Below are 20,303 nucleotides of genomic sequence, written 5' to 3' on the forward strand. Positions count from 1 at the left end.
GAATTGAATTCCTGGAACAGAGTGGACAGCTTTGATCTGTGTCAGTGAGCCTGCACCTTGCCTAGCAGGCATTAGTGCTCCTGAAAGAAGCTTTTGAAAAATGGGGCAGCATGAACGGTAAGGGGGAAAGAAATGTAGGAACATCCTTTCCCTCTTTCATTTGTGTTTGGTGGAGTGTTGTGAGTAGGATACGTTCAATTTTTACAGGTCAAAACCAGAAAAGAGATTTTTTTTTTCTTTTTTGATCTTCACATGCCTATCCTTGTATTAACAGGATTCAATTAATTGAATCTTAGCATCTTCTGCCAGTGTCTTTTGCCACGTTGAAAAAGGTTGTTTGGATGTTGAGACAAGTTCACATGTGCAAAGATTTATTCGCAGGGTCTGTAGCTGATGACATACATTGACTATAATGGTGAAAGTTACTTTTGGGGAAAAATAGAAACAAAACAGGAGAGCGAGACGAAAGAGAAAGGACAAAGCCTCCCCAGAGGCTAGCTGGGAAGAGAAGTGGCAGGGAGTCCCCGAATAAGCATCCTTCCCTGTGTGTCCTTGCCAGTGCAGCATGTGATTCCTCCTGTAATACTTTATAATGTATAAAAGTATTTGAGAATGTATTAATAGATAAAATCTGAAAATTTGTGGGAAAGGCAGGTGTCACAGGTAAGTACAGATTTTTAAGTGCATGCTATAGAAGTGCTTCTAGCCTTCGGAGAGTTAAATGCTACAGATTTTTCCTTGTTTTTTTTTCCGAAAGTTCAGCTTGTATTAGCCTGGCCTTGTCCACCCTTCTGACATTGTCTGCTTCTTCTAAACATTTTATTTCTATGATTAATATAATTTTCCAAGGAGGCGTTGTGTCTTATTCTGACAGCTCTCGTAAGAAAGCTGTTTCCTTCCTTTTTATTAACATTATAGTATTACCATTCTGTACAGAATCACAGTATTTCATGGCAGTCATTGAGAGGCTCTTTTCCCTGATAATCTCTTGTGTTTTGTCTCTGGTTTGCCCCAAAATATATGTTTAGGGAAAAATAAAAATTGCAGAAAACAGTCATTCAGGTTATCAGGTTTCTGTACATGGAGTCATGCTGATATTGCTTCCCTGCTTGGGTATTTCAAGGGCCGTGTGTTTCCTTTGCAGCAGGTCCTGTCTTGAGCTTCTGTTAAACTACACTATTGATCTGTGCACTTTAGACTAAATTATAATAAATAAATCCAAACTGTCTTTGTTCAGGCTCCGTACTATTCTAATTTTTGCCTAGAACCTTGGGAGGCAGACAGTGCTGCCACAGAAATCTGACCTATAAAAAAGCTATTTAACTGAATTTTCCTGGGCTAAGAGTTAATTTGCTTATTTTCCGGGAAATAAAGTTTTGTAAAAGACAACTTTTATTTGTATAATTACAGTCTTTCAAGTATCTAATATTTAATGCCATTGAGCATTTACTCGTTGTATAGAGACACATATAGAGAGCAGAGATGCATGTAAGATGTATGTGGGAGGAGTATGTATGTCTGTACCTTTTACTGTACCTTGAATTTGTCTGGCTTCAGTGTCCAGCCTTGAGAACTTGTTATAGTTTTTGCTAGATGCTAAGTATTTCATTAATGGGAACCAGAACTAAACAGTTTTGGCAGAAGAAGAACAAGACTGGAATGGGAAGGTCGGTGCAGGGAAAATGAGAATGGAAAGGCAATATTACTGACACAGCAGTGAAAATGTACTTTAACCATTGACATTAATTGCTGATGAAAAGAACAAGAATTTAAAACTGGAATCCAGAACAGGGCTGTGCTCAAGAAATAAAACTGGGAAATAGTTTACTACTGAACTAGTAACAGTGGCAGGTATTTCTGTCTCAATACTGGTCTCACAAGGCATTTTCTTGAGGAAAGCAAGACCAAAAATGAGTCTTATCCAGTAGCCAGTCTCCAAAGTGGGCAAAGGAAATGTTTAGGAAGAGGATTTCAGATTTGGAGAAATATACATATTTCTTGTCCTGATGGACCTTCCTAGCTTCTTGCAGTTCTGGCTTAAGGATATCCTGAGCTGGAAACTGTTTTTAATATTTGAAGTATTTATTAGGCTAATTGACTTTATCTCTCTGTGGATTTGTCTATTTTTTAACTTAATTATGTGATGATATATTTGTCAGTGCAATTGTGTGTGGCATGAAAAGTAGTTTCTCTTTTTCAGCTGAAGAGATTAAGCATACTGATCTCCCTATAAGGAAATAAAACTTTAAGCATCTTTGCTCTCATTCTCTGTACCCTGAGGAGTTTTGCTCTTTTTTTTTTAAGGGAAGAAAAGAATTGCATAAACTATTCAAGAAATTCAATTCCAGAGTGTCTTCCCTTCCCCCTGAAGCAATCTAGATCACAGATTATTACCTGTCTATATTTACCTGCAAGATTCATCAGTTCTTTCCAGCTCCGTTTTTCATATGTATGCCCTGATGACCTTGCATTCCTTTATGTTTGACTTCAGTTTTGACTATCAAATATCCTGTCAGTGTATGAGTACATCAGCCTATCACTACCAACCAAAATCCTAAATTTATCATAGAGGAGATTAATTTTCTTCATAGAGGAGATGTTTTTACTGTAAAACTGTATTGATTCCAATACTACTTTTTTGTTTTGGTTTTTTAATTCTGTGTTAAGTCCCATATTAACTGTTTTTCCTGAGGCAGACAGATGTATAAAGAACTATCTGGACATATTTATGCTTTTTAAATATTGTCTTTATACGGGTTTGCTTCCAGTTCTCTGGAACTGTCTCAGTGTTCAGAAGTTACTGAAAATCAACATCCATAATCCAGACTTCTTTCAAGAGACTTGAGCATAGTTTATTGGTCCTACTTCTTAAAAATGTCTTAACATTAGTAGCTGTAGCCTTATACACTCCTGAGCTAATTTTAGAACAGAAACTGTATGACAATTATTCTCTTATGTAATGTAAATATATCATTAAGCTTTTTCCTTAATAGAGAGCAGACATTTTTATTTGGTGGTTCTGCTTTGCTGTGTTATTATTAAGAGTTTATCAAGTTTTCTGTTAGAATTCTTTCATGGCTACTGTGCCAAAAAACCTCCCTGAGCTCCTGCAATGATCTGCATTCATCTCCTGCCGTTCTTAGTGTATTACAATTCTGATTTAAACTAATTGCTATCATTGTTCATATTTTCTGTATATATGCAAGCATGCGTATTTTAACATGGACTTTCACATCCTTTCTAGCCAGGATAGTCTTTTTCACAATTTACCCTTCTTTTTTCAGTTGTGTGTGTTTCTCTGTTTTTAAGGCAATTTCCAAACTGTTTTCAGTGTATATTCTGATTATACTTCATGCAAATTTGAGGCATAAACACTTGAGTGTTGTAAAATTGGCTTTTTAATAGACCAAGTTATTTTCTGTTGATTTGGACTTCAGTCTGATTGAATATGCTGTAGAATCATTTGGATTCCTTTTATTTTTCCAATTTTAAAATAGATTAATTTAACTGCAGTTTACTTTAGAGCTCTGTGCTGTTACGTAATACTGTTTTGAAAAGGAGGCAGCTTGGGCTCAGCCAGAATTGCTATGCCTGTTTTTACTTTCACTGTGGCACAGGAAGACAAGGCTTTGGTTTTAACAGCATGCTCTAATCCCTTTCCTACTTGTAGAAAAAAGCCATGTTAAGAAAAATTATTAAAGTAGCATTAAAGATGGTATCAACTGTCCTTTTCAGAGAAAATGCTAGTTGCGATTGCTGAGTTATTACTGCTCTTAATTCGTATAGGCAAAACACAAAGGGGAAGAATAACAAAGATGATGTATTCTCTATCTCTGGTCCTTGTCGCCAGTTGCACCACTGAAAAACCAAAGGCATAACTTACCGTCATCTGATCCAGTTAGTCACACAAATTGCTGCAAACGCCCACCATTGATGGGCTACATGGTGTGTTGTGAAGTTGCCTGGTGCTTGCAGGACCTATCAGTGTTATAACGGAATAAATGTCTTCTGGGCTAATTAGGCTATACTGTGATTGCAAACAAGGCAGATGAGATAGAGCAGAAAGAGAAGAAACAAAATGAGGAAGATAATGATAGTAGAAAAGGGGGTTATACAATGAACCAAATTCTGACTTTCCTGAATGTGTTCAGGGATTATCTTGAAGCCGGTGGAGATGATGGTAGCCCAGTCCCCTCTTTTGGTAACAGTAAGGACCAAAAATTGCTGTGGACCCTTGAGTCAATGCTGATGGTCCTTGGGTTGCTCCTTCCAGTTCCCATATCCTTTTTGGTGATCCTATTCAGTGAAAGAAAAGATTCTGAGACACAGTAAGCAATCACATAGCAGGCAGTAGCAATCTGGTCATTTCAAATGTGAAATTTCCTTGCTTTCTAGAGTCTTTCATCTTATTCCCATATTGATCTGTGACTTTGCCAGCACATTCGAAAATCCTTTATCACACAGTTATTTTAATTTATACTATCCCTCTTCCTGCTGTCAGCTTGTTTTGATTCTATCCTATTTTGCTAATGGTTGTGGTTATTTTTTTGGCAGAGGTTGTAGTGACCATTTGTTTACTGATGCCATTTAAAGCCATACCTCTACACACAAGATGAGAATTATTAGTTTGAGAGTTCTGCATGATCAAGAACAGGGGATGATTTACAGGGGAGTTTCACTACCTCTACCACAATCCTTGTAAATAAACATTTATGTTTGGTAAAAACAAGTGAAGTAAGAATTTATTGTAAGGATAATTCTGTTAAGCAAATCACAACAAAAATCTTCCCTTTTGGTTTTATTCTTGAGGTTTGGGATACATCAGATAAAAGACAAATACGGCTTTTATATAAACAAAACCTTCAGTTTGTTGTGTATTTAATCCTACTGTTCCTAAGAGTGGAACTTTATCTCCCAACTCCCTAACTGGTAAGTGGCTTTATAGTGCTTTATGTTCACATTTTGGCTGGACTTTCAGTCCTTGTCCTGGATTACTTTGCTCTATTTTTACAGTCAGGGAAGATGCTGTGTCTTACCTCTTCCTTGTTTTCCTTTTTTTTTTTTTTTTTTTTTTTTTTTTTTTGACAAAGTGTGTTTGCCTCTTCGCATAAGAACATAAGGATCTTCCTACAGGGTGAGATCTGTGGTCCCTCTAGCTCAGTAGTCTGTCTCCAGCAATGGCGAAAGAAGGTGGTACGAAGGGAGAACGCACAACCTTGGTCACTTTTTGTGGTCTATTCCCTTCATAAATCCTCATCATCCACAATTGTGTTAGGGATGTTAGAGGGTACATCTCTGCCGTGCTGTTCTATTATCGCTTTATGGGCAAGTTGTCCATGAATTTGTTTAATCTCTTTTTCAGCCTGCTGATACTCTATGACCTACTATGGCCACAAGTTCAAGAATTTCACTACCTGCTATGTAAAGATATACTTTCTTTTTTATTTCTTTTAAGTCAGTCTTCTTCATTGAGTGCCTTTTGTTCCAGTGTTGCAGGATGTGGTGAACAACAGTTCCACCTTCAACTTATCCAATGCTTTCACAATTTAAGTCTTCCTGTAGATGACACAGGAAACAAGGCGATTTTAGCACTCAGTGACATTTTGTTTTCTTTGGGGAGCATATACTGTTCTTTGAATATTTCCTGGCTTTTAAGGGTCTGATTCTGAAGATCTGAGCTCTGGAATTTAGGCCAAGTACAATGATGAGGACCTTTATGTATTTGCAACATTTAGTCTGCTTCCACAAAGCTTTTACATTGTAGCTTGTGGAAAAACCCTTCTGACACCTAAATACATGTGTTTTATTAAATTATGAATATAGTGTTTATAACAAGTTTGTAAGATCAATAGCTGCTGCCAATTTTATGAAAAACCCAGTTATTTATTTAGAGAAGCTTGGATATCTTCTTTTACTGTATTATGTTTATAAACAACATTTGAAATCAGTAGCTGTAATCCAAGTGTCTTTCCAACGGGTAATTATTTAATTACCTAGTGAATTTATACTCCCTGCCTTTACACAGTAAGGAGGAAGCTAGATCTTGACAAACCTCTGAAAATGATCCTGTAATGAGTTGGCCCACTTAACGTAAATATTTGTAGTCTAACAGTTTAATTATGGCAACAGGGTCTTTGCTGAATTCACAATGAAAGGCTACCACTGTTTTCCCAAGAACGTTGCTGTCATTACACTTACATGTAAGATGTTTTCCTGAATACAGATATTTTATTAGCTGTTGCCTCATTACTGCTGTCTTTGTCCAAGGCAGTGCTTTCCCTTTGCTCATCCTGAAACAAAACATTTAGATTTGCATGCCTACTGCAGTGCCAAGATATCATACTCCTCAAGGGGAAATTCTGGTCAGAGTAACGTTAAGTTGAGCAATTTTTGCACATGTCAAACCAGTTGTCATTAACCATTTAACAGGATCTTAAAAAGACTAGCTAGCTGGGGATATTGTGAGTCATTGCTGGAATATAATTTTTATAAAATGAATGTTTTTTAACATTTTATACAGTTGTTCTCAGTGTCAAAAGCAACATCCCTTGTGGCACCCTATTTACAAAGAGACAATTTAAGATGTAAAAGAAAGGGGATTTTTTAAAAATTGCTTCACAACATATCAAAGTAAAAATAAAGGCCAAGCAAAAAGAGAAAGATGTGAGTTCAGTTTCTGGATGTTTATTGTTTGGCCTTGTATATGTATTTGTTTCTACTTCTTCATTGGTTCAGTAGAACTATCGTCACATTTCTAGAGACTCACTGAGTGGAGAATAAAAATTTTAAGCTTTCTATTCCAGATAACCTTTAGAGTTAAGGCAACACTACTCAGAACAGAAACTAGCAACACCAGAGGGACAAGATTTCTGAGAGCAAGTTGGTTGCACGAACTGCAAACGCCCTGTAGTATGTGCCATCACAATCCAAATCAGTGACCTTTCAAACAGCAATGGCTGTTTGAAACCAAACATTATCTTCTTCAGACCAGTTCTCTCCTGTATCACTGTCACCAGTATGGGTCAGGAACTGGAGTAGCCAACATACATCTGAAGATGTGGTGACAAAAATGCCATGGTTTAAAATATTCAGAATGAGCTTGATCTGAAGAAGGACCTGCTTCTCCATCCTGTACAGCCAAAAACTTTCCAGTTTGCATGAAGAGTAACCATTCTTAGCTATGATTTTTTGTTGTGCCTATGACAAGAGTGGGTGGTTGTGAGTGGTCATGATGGTCAGTGATATGCCACACCATGCTGTCATCATACCTATTGATGTCCAGCTGTCTCTGATCACATCACTGCAATAATCTGTAACAGCCCTTTCAGAAGACCACTGAGAGTAGCTACATAAAATCTGCAGAAAAAATAGTCCATTATATATCTATCTAGATAGCCACATAGCGCAGCTCATCAGCCTTTAAATCACCATGGAAAAGAACTGTATATATATTGATAAACTTCTGAAGTGTGGGAGTAGAGGAAGGTGGAGCAGCAAATACACTCAGAGCTGGCTAAGCTCTGACAATCAAGAATAACGGGCAAAAGTTATGAAGGACCAGGATATCCCTCAATTGAAGCAGGATAATCAGATGCTTCTCTGTTAAGTGTTACACCAGCAATACCAAAAGCAAATGCTACATCTTATGACTCATACCATCAATGCCCCAATCCTCCTGATCTTCGAGGTAGAGATAACATGCAAGGTCCTCAAAAAAACTTCCGCGAATCAAATTCCTAAAGCAATCTGAGTTCAGATCAGGACAAAAAGGCATGTTTCAAGTAGGCAGTCATAGTGATGACTCACATCAGAGATTGCTTCCAACACAGTCTCAAAACAGCAACAGGCTTCATGGTTATGGCATGCTTTGGTGGAACAGTCTGCTTTCAATAGTGTCAAAAATAGTGCACTGTAAAATAATATTTTGTTTACTGTCAGCTACATACACACCAACTGCAGACATGCAGTGACACGCGCTAATAACTCTTTGCAACAGTAGAGTGGAGTCCTTCAGAGCTCTGTCTTGGCATCACTGCTTTTTAATACTTACATTAGCAATATTTTGCTAATCCTTACAAAGGAGTCATGAAAAGGTTAAAGGACTGGTGTATGTTCTGCTGACTCAATCTAGAAGGCCTGTCTTGTCTTTCTACCTGAAGAACCAACCTACAAAGAAGGCTTTGAGTATCACCTTCTACAGTACCAAACTTAAACACAAAGACCTTTTCAAATATGTTGAATCATCCCAAATCATACCATTACCCACTGCTTACATCTCACTATCAGGCTGAAGAGTAAAACCATCTTATTTCAGGGTAGTTGAGGAGAATATTCCTGAGCCATAGTGAAATCATCAAAAAGGGACCCCTGTGATAAGCAGTCAGAGCTCTTAACCCCTAGAGTTTAAACAAGGTCATTAGAACATTGCCAGAAATAGAGGAAAAAAGTGCAGCCAAGATTCAAGATCTATTGACAGGAGCCATTTCCATCTGCATTTCTGATGAGAGTTTCTGTCCTAGCAATCCAAAGATGACTCACAGAGTCTATTACTTATCAGCTGGTATTTGTTGTAAAAACACATTTTTTTTTCTTCTGCTGTTTTCAAAGAACAGGAGTTAATCTTGGGCTTTCCTTATTGCAGTGATGGCCATTGGTGGGAGAATAATAAAGCACTGAAATCATTCTTATACCTTGAAAACCTGGGTGAGCTTGGAGAGTGTCTCTGAAAATGACTGATCCAGAAAGAAGGAAATTTATAAGAATCATATTTCTTTTATCTGCAACCTCTTTTACTTAGGGCCTGCCTCATACCATTTTTCTGCTGATCTGAGATTGATTCAGGATGAACAGAGTGGTGCTTATCACCCACGTTAAGCATAGAAGGGGAAGTTGGGGGTGCAAGGATCTGAGGAACCACTTCAAACACTGAACAGATATGCTTTTAGCACTCTGATTTCTGGAGCAGAATTTGAAATACAGCCTTACTGTTTTCAATACCAGTGGAAGAAACGCTTCTGCTTCTTTTAAGCTATGTAGAGTCTACAAGGTAACACCATAGCTAGTAGCTTCCAATATAGCAATGAACGGGGAGTGGGAAACTGGATCTCACTTCTTCCAAACCTTCCTGTTCAGCAGGAACAGGACAGAAGTTTCTCTGTTTGAAAGTAGTTTGTACACCCGCCTCTGCTGCAAATTGCTTGATCTTGTCCTGTATATAAGCGTTTGGGTGACTGCGTTCTACATATTTTTAATCATATCTTTCTTTTTTTTAAGACAGTTTAAATTCTCCCCTGAATATTTTTATTCTTTTTAGAGTTTGTTAGTAACTGAAGTTTGTTTTCAAGAATGGAGCAAATGGAATAATATAAAATTGTCAGTTAAAATAATCAGGAATGTAAACAAGAGAAGAAAAAAATCCTTTGATAATCTTCACTGTGGAAAGAATAATTTTGAATGGATTTTCAGGATCTGCATGGCACACTTTTAAAATTCCAGTTGAATGCATACTACTCTATGTTGCAAACATATCTACCTACCTCTTCTGGGTTGCAGCAGCACTCTCAGACCAATATTTCACAACTGTGCACCAGCCACATTTTGACGCCCATTAAACATCAAGTGTGAGGAATTCTAAATACATACTGTCAGGAGGGTTCGACACTTCCAAAAACTCTTATTTGTGGTTGTGGAGGGCTGGAATTCTCCATTCATTTTGACCAAGGAAAGCAGTGGGCTGGCTTACAGAAGGGATACTTGTTTACAGCAGCAGGACAAATTTGGAGTTGATACAGTATTATTCTAACTGCCCAGCTGCCCATCACTAGAGGCATTGCAATATACCAAAATCCTTTTTATGTGCTTGGCAGACTGCTTTATGTCAAACTTAAAAAGCAACAGGCATGAGATTATATCCACTAGTGAGCCTTAGTAAGTACCCCACATATACCTCACAAGTGAGGCAGATTGCTTAGTCTGGCTCTACAGCCGAGCTGTATTCAGGCATAGAAAATAAGCAAGCCCCATTTTTTGGAGACCAACCAGTTCAACAAGGACAATTTTTTATTGTCCAGTCATAAAATTCTCACCAATATGTAAATGACTTCTGTCCCCTAGTCAATTAGAAAATGAAACTTCAAAACAAAGAAGCTTTGTTTTCCTGAAGAGTCAATGGGACTTGGATGCATTTGAAATCCTTCCCATGGGAGTAGGGTCCAGGATTCTTCCTCAAGCCAGCCTCTAACTGGAAACATGTCTTAGGAACTGAAGCTAGGATGACCAGTTCTTAGTTCCTTAGGCTTTTCCCCAGCCTTTCGCAGATGGGCACTGCATTTCCCTTTTCTAGCCAGGCAGAAGCTTCTACGTCTTTGCCAAGTTTTGAGATGCTCAGCTAGGTCTCTCAGTATCACAGGCGGTTTTTACCAGGCCTGGGCAATTTGAAAATACCTCACTTTCATGACTTTTCTCTTATGTACACCAAGTTCTGACACCCTTTTCATTGCCGTTAATTTTGCTAACATCCAATCACAGTTGACGCTCTTAGTAAGGACTGAAGCTAAAGCGATACTAGGCACTTCTGTTTCTCTGGGCTGTCAGTTGAGAGATTGGGAGAGAAGAATAGCCAAAGAATAGCCAAGTTTTCACTTTGTTTTGTTATTACTTTGTTATCTTATTACCTTCCATGTCCTTTGCAGTTATATTTTGTTTCATGCCTTGAGCTATTTGGCTCTGTCCTTGTGTGTGCCTACTGTTCCTCAGTCACTGAAGCACTGGTGCTTTTGCCAGAGTGGTCTCTTTCTATCCTTCCTAAGCATTGCGGTCATTTACATTTTCGTGCTTTCAGGGTATATTAGGAGAAATGATCACATCCTAGATACAGTGTGGACTGGCTGCTGTGGGGATATAGTTGCACACAGGGTGGCACACTTTCAGAATTGTCTGCTTACTAAATTCATGCCCCAAATCCAGTTATACTTTTTGAATTTATGATGGAGTTTCCTAATCTTTTGTATATATAATGAAGAAACACCTCTTGCTCTTGCAGTCTGTGTTGCTATCTGGAAGGTTTGTTCCGTAGTTAGTGTGGATACTGGTACCTTTTATAAGAAGATAACAACAAATTCTCCATAAGGGCTGTGATGGTCTGAAGTTATTTTTCATGTCCAAATGTATGTATTACCTTAAAATGTATTTTAATGGAATCTGATATACATCATATAGTTACATGGGAAGCATAACCTTGTTAAATCAAAATGGTTCGCTGAACTTGGGCCTTCTACATAATCTCATGTTTTTTAAATCATTTCTCTGCACTGAAATTCCTTAGAATACCTTCAGATCTGTGGAGGGGTATGTAAATTAATTGTTATGCAATGCATCTGGCAATCAGAAACCACTGATCCCAAGATTATGCTCTAATTGTAAACAGAATGATTAATAAAAAGTGGAAAGGATATATTGGAGGTTAAATTTGAAAAGCTAAATAAATTGGGCTATTGTGAAATTCTTGAACTGTGAAGTAGTATCATGAAACTGCACTTCTTAAATCAAATATAATGCAATTTTTCCAAAACCTTCTTAAATGAATTCTTCCTAAATGAATTTTCTGCAGTGGATAGTGGTTAACAATAATGTTCCTGTGAAAATATGCTGTGTAACTTTATGCTGAAGACAGTTCAAAACTAAATGATATGTTTTGAATCTTATTCCAGAGTGAATTTGACATGCTTCTTTTTTTGTCTTGCTATTTTGTGCAGGTATCATTTTTCCTGTTCATTATTTTTGTGGTGTATACCATGCTGCCCTTCAACATGAGAGATGCCATAGTTGCCAGCGTCTTGACCTCTGCATCTCATACCATTGTGCTAAGCGTGTGCCTATCAAGTACAGCCGTGGTAAAGGAGCACTTGGTCTGGCAGGTAGGTGCTTTGTGGAATTAAGGATTAATTGCAGACTGAATTGGCTGGTAAATGACACCGTAAGTACCCCAAATGATGCTCGGGAATATAAATTGATCTTTGACCAAAAAAGCATTGTTCTTCCGAATATCCTGAGGTCAGCTGGGTTGAAAAGCTCTTGTAGGACATTGCCTGTCCTCTCCAAGTCTGCTATAAGACTTGTCTCTTACTCTTACTTTTGACTTACTTTTGTAATTGTCAGCCATACATAGGAATTTTACAGCCTCCTCCTGGCTGGGCCAACTGATTGAGGAGGGCTGGCCAGACTTCACAGCATTTAGAGAACCTGCTGGTGCTGGCAGTCAGCTTTGGGCTCGCCATTCCTCTCTGACCCTTTTACTATAGGACACAGTGTGGATTAACACTATTTAAAAATCCAAATATGAGGAGCTGTTTTCCTCACTGTTTTGCAGAAGATCTTTTAAATGGTGAAATACTACAGTATTTTTTGTGATGTTGTGAGGACCTTAGCACTCATTGATACAAACCTGTATTTTTAAGGAAAAATTTAGATTTTATTTTGAAAAGCAAATACATGTTGTTTTCTGTATTATGTCATTTTAGAGAAACAGAATGTTCTTGCTTTTAGAAAATTCTTTTCATTTTTGCACTGAAGTGACACTGACGCTAATCTATTTAATCCACTGATTATTTATTTAAAAGTAAATATATTTAAATATATCAGTAGAACAAGAAAGGAAGACACCATGCTATCTGTTGTGAGTATCATGAAGAGGGGATATGATATCTGCTTACCTTTTAAGTTACTTGAGCCTTATTTTGAAAAATATTTTGCCTCAAAGGATAACATCAAAATTGCAGTGGTTTTACAAAAATCATGCCTTGTAAATTGTAGTTCTAGAAGGCATATTTTATTTCCAGACAGGGCTGCAGAACTGTATTATCTGGAATATTGAAATTGAAATCTTGTTAAAAAAAGATTCAGTCCTTTGTAGACAATTTCAAATGGTGAGATAAACGGCTCTGCTTTTCTCCTGCTGATTTGGGTTACTTGTGTCTCTGGTGCTGACATTGCTGAGTGGCAATGCATGTTAAGCAAAGGCCATGCTCTTCTGCCGTCAATATAGTATTTTAATAATACAGTAATATGGCTATTGATTATTGTAGTTGAATGAATCAAGGAGAATTTTAGTCTTGGTTTTATGTTGACCTGTGATTTTTATTCTGGGAGTACATGTGCTGTTAGAGCAGTATTAATATGTTTGCCACTTCATCTCTAAAACCCTGCCTTGGATTAGAGTTGTTATTTGTAGACTTTATTTTTCCTGCCTGCCTTTGTAGCCCATTAAAATTTGGTACAACTAAGGCAGTACTTTCTGAAGATGTTATTTTTAGACACAGCATGCCTCTAGAATCAAAAGAAATAAATTATGCGCTCTGTGGTACAATTAGTGTCTTTCATCTCTTCTCTAACTTCCAGTTTCATTCTGAAAGCATGGAAATCTTTGAGCAATTTTTAAATTTGGTAAGAGTATTTCCAGGATACTATTAATTTTCTGTTCCCTCTTTGCAAATTTTATTAAATGTTCTGAGTAGTTTTCCTGAAACTACTGTGTGCACTCAGTTCTTATGAACATGTGGAAGGGACTGAGTGCCATTAGCATAACTCATTGGGCCCTCTGTACACTTTTCTGTTGCTATTGTTTATACTTCTGGGTGTAATTAGAAAAACGTTTGTCTTGTATTCTTTGCTTATGAAAATTACAACCACAGATAAGGGGGGATTGGATTAAAGATACAGATTATACTGAAGGGAGAAATAACATGATGTCAGTAATACACCTTAAACTGGTATAGAATAAATGGGTGTAATTAACAACAACAAAAAAAAGAAACCTAAACCAGTAAGTTTCCCTTGGAGCAACTTGCACATGTTGCCTCTTGTCCCGTCACTGTGTGTCCTTCTGAAGAGAGTACCTCTATCTTCTTTATAACTATGTTTTACATATTGGAAGTCTGTGATTAGATTTCCTCTGAACCTTCTCTTCTCTCAGCTGAACAAACCCAGTTCCTTCAACCTTTCTTCATATGTCAAGTTCTTCTACCATCTAATCATCTTGGTAGCCTTCTGCTGGACTCTCTCCAGTTCTTCACTATCTACCAGTGACACTGGTTTGTATCTCTTAGCATTTTGGAAGTCAATCATACCTTCAGTCTATAAGTATAGAAAAGTCTACGTTCAGAAGTATGTGCTTATTTAGAGATTAGGTAGACCCTTTCTTACTGTTTTTATCATTCCTTTTGCTGTCGTTCGAAAAATTTTGCACCCAAAACTGGCTTCAGTAAAGCTGAAGGGCTTAACATGCTTTTGATTATTCTTAACAGTGTTGGATACAGTCAGAGATATTGAGATAAAAGCCTCCTGTTAAGATAAAGAATCCTTCATCAGTCTTTCTTCTGGTTACATGATCTAATTCCTTTTTGAACTTGGCATGTCTTTCAGGAGAAAGAAATAAAAAACAATCTTGATTTGAAAATGGATAAAGGTGAAGATCTTCCACAAGCCTTGTTGATTTTTTTCCATGGTTATTGACTGCTAGTGTTAAAATTTTGCCCCTTTTTTCTAGTAGGAATTTGTCTAGCCTCATCATCTGGCCTTTGGATCTTGCTTTTTATCCAGTAGACTGGCAGACCCAATGGCATCACATTTCTTTCAAAATGAGAGTATTTCTAGACTATCATCAGTTTGTCTCCTAAGCTTTTCCTCAATGAAATAAGTGAGCTGCCTACTTTCATACTACCTAAGCCTTTCATTATTTTCCTATTTTTTGAGTCTTTATCTGTGCTTCATCAACATCTTTCCTGCAACATGGACACTAGCATTAGGGGAAGACTCCAGTAGCAATTGCAGCAGTGTCAAATGTTTTTCAGTCTCGGTTTATAAGAAAGTAACTGCTTATGCATGCTTATCTATTGACAATTTTAATCCTAACCCTAGCTAGGCACAAGGTCTAGAACCTGGGACTCTTCCCCTTCTACCTAGGCAGAGATGACGCACTTTGGTGTATTTTGTCTTCTCCTGGTAGCCTGGTAGGTTAGAAGTGCTACAAAAGAGAACATGGCTCTAGTCATGTTTTTAGGGCATTTGGTCCAGAAGACTTCAGTGATTTAACATCGCTTTCAGGTATTGCTGGAATGAGAAGTATTTCCCTGCTGTAAACACATACTCTGTTTCTCCCCAAACCAGGACAGATACTAATCAAATGCTTGTGCTTTTCCTGCATTATTATCAACAGCCCAACCATTCTGATCTCACAGAGGGCTGATACTATCATTAGAGGTCAGTTTGTTCTTTTAAAAATAAGCTAACCCAAATACTTATATGCTATAAGTTTTCATTTTTCCCCTGTATGTTATAAATGGTGTGTGGAGGGAATATTTTTGTTTTTTGTTTTTTAAAAATGTTGGTTTTACTCTCTCAACAGGCAATTTTGTTGCTCATGTAATCTTTTTTTCTTTCTTAGCTGCAGCTTAAATGTTTTCCAAACTGTGGCTAAATAGCTCCAAACTGTCATTCACATTTTTTCTTTAAACTAGAGTTCCTTGCTTTTGTGGATTTTTTTGGCTGTTCCTCGAAGCACTGCAAAAGCTGTCCCTTTTAAAGGCACAAAATTTTAACTGTGACAGCATGCATATGTCCTTTCTTTTTCTTTTGGTTTGGATGCTGTTCAAGACTGCATATAGGAAAAAGCATCATGTTGTAATAACTTGCGTAAGTAGTCTCTAACTTCCACTTCTGTGATCAGTTCCTTTCTCTTAGCCTGGCTAAATTCTCAGATAACATTCTCTCTTGGTGGACAAAAACAGATGCCAAATGAATATTTTGGTAATTGCCAGAATGTTTAATTTGGAAATCCTAAGACTATGTACACCAGATCTTGTGCGCTGACCACTAGCTAGACTGAGGTCTCCTTTTAGTCCATCCATGGATTTTATCCTCTGTGTTAATGATAGCTAAAGAAGAAAGTGATGCTCTCTTCTTATGTGATTTGCTGGTGTGCGTACACTAGCTAGAACTCCAAATGATGCTTTGTTTGACTTCTGATTCAGGGGTATTCCAATAATTTGTTTCCAAATTGATTTTTTAAATGGTATGGATACTCTTCAAATTTAGGTAGATAATTTTGATAGCATGTGGCAGGTTTTCCTCTTTTCGGCTACTTACGAGGCTGCTGTTGAGGTCCTCATGGTTGGATCATAAAGTGTTTCAGCCCTGAGAGAGCCTGCAGCAGATAGCCCATGCTGAACCAGTATGTGCTGCTGGACTGTTTGCCAAAGCTTACGACTGCTTACAGACTTCCCCTTGCTTCCCCTGACTTGTGAATCATAATTCCATGACTTTGTTCTAGCAAGATTCATGAGATGAAATATATCTTTTGAATGCTTAAAACATGTTTTGCAATCCCCATTCAAAAGAAATCTGTAAAAGAACCTACCTTTATGTAATTCACAAATATTTATGTACATCTATTTAGCATTTTTTAGAGTTAATAGTGCTTCTTAAACTTTTATATCTCATCAGGTCTTAGAAGAAGGCATAACTGACAGTATCATGTAGTGGGCTGGATTTTCGAAGACAGGCAACTCCAGTATGGCACCTGGAATATATATTTAGATGTTCTAATCAACATACAGCATATAGGCATATATGTTTTGTTTGTATCACTGATTTAAAGTCATCTGTTAATTGAGTATTTTTAATAATAAAAGCATATGCTTTACAGAATAGAGCAACATAATAGCAAAATAAAAATAAAAAGCATCAATATTGACTTGCAGAAAAAAAGAAAATGTACAACTGTAGGGTTCAGAAATAAATAGAGTATAAATTAGTTTAGGCTGTTATGCAGATACAAGAAAAGTGGTGTTTATAGGGAAAAAAAGTCTGGAAAAGGAAAATAGTGTCTTTAGATACATTCATTGTTATGTATTTTCTCAGGCAAAAGAGCTTACACAGTGAAAGCACATAGGAATTTCAGTGGTCTGACTGGCTAAAACCTATGGCTGTGGGTTGAGTTTACCCCATAGTACACTTCTACTTAGAATGCCTTTTTTGAAGGAGATGGACGACAGTTATTTGTGAAGAAAATGCAGCTTAAACGACTGTGCTTTCTCCTGCATAATTACACAGACGGAGCTGCTGTTACCACTGCTGAAGCAGTGGAGGGCAGTGACTGCTGCTGGAAGGAGGGTTCTTGTAGCAGCAGCTGCTGCTGTCCGTTCCCTCACCCAGCCCTTTCCCCTTCCTTCTCCCCACCCTGGCAGCAGCCTGCCTCACTGGTTTGTGCAGCAGCTGCAAAGCAGCTCAAGAGAGGAATGCTATACTGTGGCTAGCACAATGCAGTAGGCATGTCTTTAAAACTACACATTTCTTTACCTTTGATTTTATACTTAAATCTAGGCATGTATTGAAATCTCAGCTGTTACATTTGTTTTTACTTAAGTTTCTTACAATCTGCAGATATACTTTAAGTTTCACATATTCTTCAAGACAGTCCGAACAATCTGGATATGCTTATGAAAAGCCCAGTTGCATGTAAGAGTATAGGTATGTAGGAGAATGCATAATTCCAATTCATAATATACAAGCATTAACATGGAGAACATGATCATTTTTCAAAAGGTCTCAAATCATGTAAAGAGAGGACCTGCGATACCTAATAAGATAGAAAATTCAGCAAAGACTTAGACTTGCGATGCCAAGTTAAAGTGAGATCTTGTGGGCAGAAGGCCATGCACCTTTTCCAGAGCAATTTTTACCTGCAACACAAAATAAGCGTGTTAGAAACATATGGAAAATAGTTCTCATGAGATGTGTAGGAAATCATCAAAGGTAGGAGCACTGAAAATAAATAATAGATGTGTCCCCTTTTTAAAATCATGGAAATATCTCCAGTTAGTTTTGAGCCTTAAGATAAGGCTTTACTGAAAGGGTCATACTGCCTTTTGATCCCACTCCATTTAAGCTAATATTTGTATCAGCAAAGATTTTCACCCTGTATATTTATCACTCTTGTACTACTTTACCTTACATTTCTGTTCCTAAAAATTACATTTTTATTCAAGCAGTTTTAATTTTCCAGTATATAAATGTCTTGGATCAAGAAGTCCGCAGTCCTTTAATATATTAGTTAAATGATAAAATGTCTACGTTAGAATGCTCAATACTAAGGCTGTTGTACCTCCAACAACCTAAGACAGTTAAATAAATTCCAGTACTTCTGAACTGGAACAAAAAAATGTGCTGAACTTTCCTGTCTCACATTACAATGCTTGAGCCATAGGGAATACCTTTTGCAAGAAGAGTCATATTCCTTAACCTTCTAAGGAATATATTGACTTATATAACTTACTAGTGAAAGGCTAAAACTATATGCATTTCAAGTTTTGTAATATGCCAGGTAATACCTCCAGGTAATTTTTCTAGCGTAAACAATTTTTAATTACTTCAACTAAGCTGATGTTAGCTTTTCTGTTTTCTTTCCGTTTTGCAGACCTTGTCTAGCCTTTTCAGTTACATGATATGTTTATGACTTGGTATTCTCAGTCAAATTTGTCATAAGTTACTCTTCCTGCTGCAGCTGGAGCGTAAAATTCAGAGCAAGATCCTCACTCGTGACATGATGGCTCCTCACTGTGTGTGCTCATAGGGTTCTTATCTATCCCTCCCCGTTATTTTCAAGAACAGAGCAGCAGAAAAACACCTTTTGCTGTCAACATTGCCCTATCCTGCCAGCCATTTTTAGTGCAATATAAGATAAGAAGGATCATGAGCACAAACACATTTCGTGCCACGAAGAAGCCTTGGGTGAGTCAGAACTCAGCTGGCACACCACTCTCTCTGAGTTACCAGCTTCCTGAAGTTGCAGGGGTTTGGGCCCCCATCTGTTGAGAGATATCTGGAATAGGATATGAGCTTTTCATTTATCCTCTGATACTAAGTTGCTGATTAGTCAGGAGAATTCCTCTTCTAACCACCTGCCAAGAATTCACGCTTCTACAAATTCTTGTCAGTACTCACTCATGAAAGCCCTTGCATAGACCTCCCTTCCCTCAAACTACTTTTTACTGCATATTGGTCCTCAGTCTGTTCCACTGCAATGCTGGCTACAGAGCTACTTGGCCTTTAATTGGATTGTTAGTGACAGCCTCCACGCACCAATGTTGTAGGTGCTGTAGTAACATATAATGAAATCAGTTCATGCTCCAAAAAACCAAGCAGATGCCAGAAACAAATAGGGTCAAACAAACTAATACTGCCTGGGTTTATTCTTAGAAGCTGCAGCTATGCTCCTACTAGAGCAGGAACTGTTCTCTGACTCTGAAGCTGGCAGCACAATACAGCTCATATTTACATGCCTAAATTCCCACTCCATCTCCCTTCCCAGAACAGGCTGGCCAGGTCCTAAATACATTTTGGGAATAAATCCTGGTGTGTTCTGTCCTCTAAGCCATACCAAGACCATGACACTTAGCTCAGCTCCAGTGTCTCTGAATATAAAATAGCAGAGTTAATGCACAACCTTCTATATTGTCTTAACAGATGATTTAGAGTTACTATCATCCAAGCAGTGTCAGTCTCCAGAAGATTCAACTGCTGATAGACACACAGAACTAAGACAGACTGAAAGGTGAGCTATATAGTAAAGGTGGTCTACATAATAATTAAGGCCTCAGCAGGGCAAGAAACACCTGAGCAAAATCAGCCCAAATGGTCCCAGCAGATGTATGTGCACAGTGCTGGTGAGGGAGGTGAGCACCTTCTTGAATCCTTACCAGTCTGACCTGGAGTAAATTTCCTCCTTGATTCCTGAGCAGGAATGATCCGTTCCATTGATCCTATAGGGCTGTGAGGCATGCAAAAGACTGGCTATGCTGCTGTTCTTCCTCCAGTTATTGCCTATCTCTGTCTCTTCAATTAAGGGTGAAAAGAAGATAAGGATTCATCTGATGAGCTTTAAACTGGGGGAAATAATTCCATCCAGTCCTCATTCAGGTAATTAGCTCAAACTCTGAAGCATGAGATTTAGATTTCTTTGACACAGGAACACTGTTATCTTTCAGAAGCCAAAAATGACTTTCGTTCTGAAGAGATAAAAAGGGAAGATGAGTTTGTTTAAAAGACTTCCAAGGCCCACCTTTGAATAAATCTTTCTTATCATGAATACTGTCTCACTTTGTATGGTCTTAAGTTCAGCGACAGCTCTGTCACAGCAAGTTTTGTTTAGGCTAATTGTGGCAGACTTTGGATGTTGTATGTACTATAATTACTTGCCATGCTTTGTCACAACACTAGTGAAGATGAGATCTTGCCCAAATAATTTGCAG

General features: G+C 37.7%; 1 protein-coding gene across 3 annotated transcripts in view; it reads left to right on the forward strand.

The window, feature by feature from the left end:
- Positions 1 to 20,303, forward strand: part of ADCY2 (adenylate cyclase 2) — a 200,900-nt gene that overhangs the window by 49,539 nt on the left and 131,058 nt on the right. For all 3 annotated transcript variants that reach the window (XM_064506827.1, XM_064506826.1, XM_064506829.1), the window contains one exon: positions 11,754 to 11,915. In XM_064506827.1, coding sequence (XP_064362897.1) covers positions 11,754 to 11,915 — 162 coding nt within the window. The remainder of the gene's footprint in view (positions 1 to 11,753; positions 11,916 to 20,303) is intronic.

This window comes from Dromaius novaehollandiae, chromosome 2 (genome assembly GCF_036370855.1).
Source record: "Dromaius novaehollandiae isolate bDroNov1 chromosome 2, bDroNov1.hap1, whole genome shotgun sequence".
NCBI classification, from domain to species: Eukaryota; Metazoa; Chordata; class Aves; order Casuariiformes; family Dromaiidae; genus Dromaius; species Dromaius novaehollandiae.